Consider the following 5,253-nt stretch of genomic DNA (forward strand, 5'->3'; position numbering starts at 1 on the left):
TATCATGTGATTGTTCATGGGCATCATCTCTTTTAAAAGATTAGTGATATATTTTTGTGAAATTTTCTCCAATGACATGAACTGTTTCCTGCAAGTTGCTTTCTTTCTGTTTGGTTATCGGTTTCCTATCTCACCGTTAGTCTTCTTCTACTGTTTGATGACCCCTGGCTGGCTTCCTGTATTGAAAAGAGGACTCTGGGAAACTGAATGGCAGCTCTGAGCCAATAAATGGGTTCCACAGAATTTATATGGCTGGGCTGTCAAATTGGGGAACGCCCTGTGTCAGTTTCTTAGGACTTTTCTCTTGGGCTGCAAAAGTTTCCCAGGGAAGAATCTTCAGATTCCAGCACTGTCTTCAGCCAAATTTCCATAGATGTGTATTCAGTCTGGGCTGTCTATTCCCTTCCATTGTTCAGTCATTTATCTCTGTTTGACCACATTGTCTTCTTTCCTGTAGCTGGTTGCTACTTCATGATCTATGATAAACCAGGTACCTCCATCATGTTCTCTTTCTAGAGGGCATTAAAATTTTATAGCTATTGTGAAATTGTTCACTATAACGTTTCCCTTCGCACACTGAGTGCCCTAAATCTTTTCATCTTTGCCAGTCTGATAGATGCATTACAATGGCACACTATTTCCTTTAATTTGCATTGCTTCATTATAAGTGAGGTTCAGCCTACTATATGTATAGGGACCATTAGCTTTTCCCCTTTTATGGATTGCCTATGACCGCTTTTTGCTTTTCCTCTATTTGGTTGTTTATCTTATTAATTTTTAAGTGTTCTTTAATTTGGGGGATTTATCAATTCAGACTTTCTTTAGTCAATTAAGGATCTCTCACCTCAACCCCCTGCCCCCACTTCTACTGGAGTTAAATCTAGTTTAACAAAGGGGAACACGATTTACACACTATCACATGATTGGAAAGAGTGCTCTGGTCTTTGGTTCATACAACCACCCCTTGTTTCTCTTTCTACGGGTGCCTGCCCATCGGTCCATGCAGGTCACTCTGAGCCCTCTAGGTCCTATCTGCAAAGCCCCTGCCATCCACCAGCCCTCCCATAGCTCATCCAGGCCATTCTTGGGTGCTTCTGGAGCTACACTGAGCTCTAAGCCTAAGTTTGGGAGAGCAGATATAAATAGCTCTACAGGGCCCACATAAGTCACTTAAGAATGTTGAATAAAGCATAGACTTGATATGCCTGGATCTCCCAGGACTTTGATTTCTGATACTCAAAAACCCAAAACTCAAATGTTTTTAATTATTATATCTGTCCTTAGTTCCAAAACTCCCCCATAGTGTCCCTGTCTTTCTGTTTATGCTAACTCCTGGGTGCAGAGAAGATGGGGTCAAAGGAACCGGAAACAGAGCTCTGGCCATATCTCAGAGTATACACCTTCTTGCTCCCAGTGCTGCAGATTCTCTGACCATTCCGAGATTAGTTTAAGGTATTAACACGAGTTTGAGCTTTTCTAGCCAAGAACTAGAAAAAAATTCACCAGTGAGATGATCTAACCCTGGCTTTTTAAATTTTTGAATGATGGTTGTGGAGAAGAGGGCCTTTGTTGAAAAGCTCTCAATTTTTTCCATTGTAGTGGGTCTGTTGGGACTTGTTCTTTATTCCTGATGCTATTAATTCTTGGGTCCTTGTGTCCCAGTACTGCCTCCCAACAGTGACTCAACCACCCCTGGCAAAAGCCCTACCCCTGCTGTCCCCTGGTCACTCACATGCCATCTTCCTGAGAATACTTCCCTGGAAGCTGACCTCTCCGCCAACCCCCCCCCCCCCATGGTCCTGATGCTGTTCTCACCCATTCCAGGTGGCCAAGAAGAATGGCCACATTGCAGGCCTGCTCTGTCCCATGTAGCCAACATTGTAGGAAGTTCACTGCTCCCTGATCTGTTCTCTCCACCTTGCATTTGGGTGTACACTTCCTGTTTCCCTCCGCATTAGTGGCCTTGAAAGAGGCTTTTTCTCCATCTTTCCATTAGAGGTTAGCAGGGGACTTTAGGGTTCTATCAGAAGTGTTCTCTGCTCTTCCATTCTCTCATGCTGAACTTTTTAGCCCGCATGGTGGTGATGACCAGCGTGGTGTAGATGACTCAGATCCAGCTCCAGCAGAGCCCTCCACTGAGCCCCAGACTCGCATCTCCACTCGGAAAACACAAACACTTCATCATCCTAGGTCCAAGACTGAACACCTTTTTGTCATCAAAACCTGCATCTTGAACTCTACCCAATGACATTCCTTTTTTGTTTTGTTTTGTTCTATTGGTCTTTTCTATTGAAGCTTGGTGAGGGAAGGGACTGTCACTTTGATTCTGACTGAATCTAGTGAATTCAGATTGTGTCTAGAGTCAGTTTACTACCCATCAGTAAAATGGGGGTGGCAATTACCTCTCTGGACAGGCTGTGGGGAGGCCAAATGAAACAACCAGTGGGAAGTCTTTGGCAGAGAGGCTCTCCGCCTCATACCCGCCCCTCCCCTCCTCCCATCCGTTCTCCTGGCCCCAAAGCTTCCTGGAAAAGCTCTGATTTCTTCTTCCCATTTTTTTCCCTCTGTTTTGCCTCAGATGTGCATTCTCGGGAGCTAGACTGGTCTGGTATGGAAGGTGAAGGCACCGTGGAAGCAGATGGCCCCGTGAAGCCAGGCCATCCCTCAAAACCTTTTGCTTACGTGAAACCTATCAGATATGAGACCCCAGCATTCACAGCTCATCATGGAGAGAGAACCCAAGGCCACCGTGGGGGAAGAAGTCAAGAGAGAATAAGAACCCTCCTTAGGGCCACAGACCTTCGCAGAGACCATGGCCTCCAGGTGAGGCCAAGACGCATGCTGAGACCAGGTCGGCGTGTGGATCAGGACCATGGTGAAGAGCCAAGCCATCATGTGCAGCCAGAAGCCAGGCGGGCCCCATCCTTCCCTCTTACTGAAGCAGCGACGTTGCACGGAGATGGGCTGCAAGGCCTTGGCCTTGGCACAATCCAGCCGGGGGCAAGACTACAGGCACTGCCTGATGCCTCTGGTTATTGGGTTCTCACAAATTCTCCAACTTCATCCGTCTATCCCTGCTTAGGGTTCAGACCCTTGGAGGGCTCAACTTTGCTCTTCACACAGACTCCCTCTGGTACCTTTGTGTATGGGGTCCCAGAATTTTTCACCCACATTGCACACTGACCTCCATCACTTGCTACCAGCCGCTATGTCTGATCTGGGTGTTTCTCCATGCCCAAACCCAAGTTCCTGTTTCTGTCCCCCCTCACCCTTCCAGTTCCTAGCCCTTACCTCATGTTGTGCACACTGAACCTGCAAGTCTCCTCCCCGCTTCCTGGCAGGGCCACATATACACTGTCCATGCCCCTCTGATGTCTCTTCCTTCTGTTTTATCAAAGATGTACATGCATTTTATCCCTCCATACTTACTGAAATAAATCCACAGTTTCCTCTTGTCCTTCTCTGCCTCAGTCTGTTCAGGATGCTATAATAAGTAACATGATCTGGGTGGTTTACAAGCCTCAGACATTTGTATCTCACAGTTCTGGAGGCTGGAAGTCCCAGATCACCAGCAGATTCTTTGTGAGAACCGACTTTCTAGTTTATAGATAGCTGTCTTGTATCCTCTCATGGCTGGAGGGTTGAGGGAAGTCTCTGGGATCCATCTGGGATGAAGGGCATTAATCCCATGCATGAGGGTCCCCCTCCTAATACCATCACACAGGGGGTTAGGATTTCAACATATGAATTTTGGGAAGATACATTCAGCCTATTGTATGCCCCCACAACTACCATTTTTCCAATCCTGAGATGTAGAACCACAAAATGTTTTAGAAAAGAGGGCACAGGGGAGGAGCAAAAAGAGGGAGAAGTCACATCCAAGGAAATAAGAACCAATAGAACATTCAGGAAAAGACTTTTAAAGAGTATAATGAATATCCTCAGAGAGATATGGGATGATAGGGTATCCCTGACACAATAGCATGTGCTTCATGTAAAAAGCCAATTAGAAATGCTTGAGATGACGCATAAGGTTGTCGGAATACAGAATTATGTGATTCGAATTGCAGAATTCACAGGACTGAGGAACAAATCAGTAAACTAGTTGTTTGATCAGGCAGAGCTTCAGAACGTGGCAAAAGAAAGGTGTAAGGTTTGAAAGCCTCTTCACACCAATAGTAGCTCCTGAAGTTGGGATGTCTAACACAAGAGTTATATGAAGAGGCACAGAACACTTGAATGATAGTAACATGAAATTTGGCTAATTTCCCCAGGCTGAAGAAAGACATGAGTTCTGAACAGGATGCAGCAATCACATGCGCCTGGATGAAATATGGGACAGAGGGAGTTCCAAAAACCCAAAAACCACCTACGAGATGAAACCTACAAGGAAAGCAGAGTTAGTCTGACATCAGACTTTCCCTTGGCAGCTCCATCAAATCTAAGAATGTAATGGGGTGATATCCTCAGAGTTTGGAGAGGAAATAACTCTGAGTGTGGAGTTCTCTAACCAGTCAGAGATGCTCTTGTGCCCAGGACCATGTGGTACATAGACAGGAGGTTCTGGAACTCCTGCAGCCAATCCACCAGCTCCAGAGGGTGGTGGGATGGGAGGAGGGTAGAGCAATGCGAAAATGAGCCTAAACACTAATCAAACTTGACCTGAAGCATGAACTTCCTCTGAATGTTATTGTCCAAAAGCTAATAAAGTCAGTTTGAGTTGAGCATTCTGTTCCCTGCAGTGAAAGCACAGATGGTTTTCAGCCAGGATGAAAGAAAGGAAGGAAGGAGAGAAGGAGGGAGGAAGGAGAGAAGGAGGGGGAGAGAGAGAGGAAGGAAGGAAGGAAGGAAGGAAGGAAGGAAGGAAGGAAGGAAGGAACAAAGGAGGAAGATGCAGGATATAAGAAGGACCAGTAAGCAAGGAAAATAGTAAACTGGATTATTAAGTTTAAATAAGTATGATTCTGGAAGAAAGATGAATAACCTCCAATTAAAATTCCAGAAGACATTACCATAGAAATTTGGGGGAGGGGAGTTGAGGAGGAGCTAAATATTACTAAAATTCTTGTCTAGTTTCTGGAGATTTTATTTATGCTAAATATGAATAAGCGCTGGAACTCAGAGCAATTTAAAGTATGTGAACCCTTTGGTAAGCACTAAATGAACTGAACTAGAACGCAAAATTTCAAACAGACTGAGGAAAAAGTGGTTCAAAGAAAACTTGGTGAATCAAACAAAAGGCATAGGGGGTTG

At 45.2% G+C, this 5,253-nt stretch overlaps 1 protein-coding gene across 1 annotated transcript; it reads left to right on the forward strand.

The window, feature by feature from the left end:
* The first annotated feature begins 2,610 nt into the window (after window positions 1-2,610).
* On the forward strand, window positions 2,611-3,183 carry PRR20G (proline rich 20G). The gene has a single exon (XM_013052436.1). It carries the CDS (start codon window positions 2,611-2,613, stop codon window positions 3,181-3,183), a length of 573 nt encoding a protein of 190 aa, XP_012907890.1.
* The last annotated feature ends 2,070 nt before the right edge of the window (window positions 3,184-5,253 follow it).

This window comes from Mustela putorius, unplaced genomic scaffold, assembly GCF_011764305.1.
Source record: "Mustela putorius furo isolate JIRA1106 unplaced genomic scaffold, ASM1176430v1.1 tig00003850_pilon_pilon_pilon, whole genome shotgun sequence".
Taxonomy (NCBI): Eukaryota; Metazoa; Chordata; class Mammalia; order Carnivora; family Mustelidae; genus Mustela; species Mustela putorius.

What these genes read in the sequence shown, in the direction of transcription:
- PRR20G (XM_013052436.1), top strand. Translation starts at nt 2,611, where the DNA reads ATGGAAGGTGAAGGCACCGTGGAAGCAGATGGCCCCGTGAAGCCAGGC.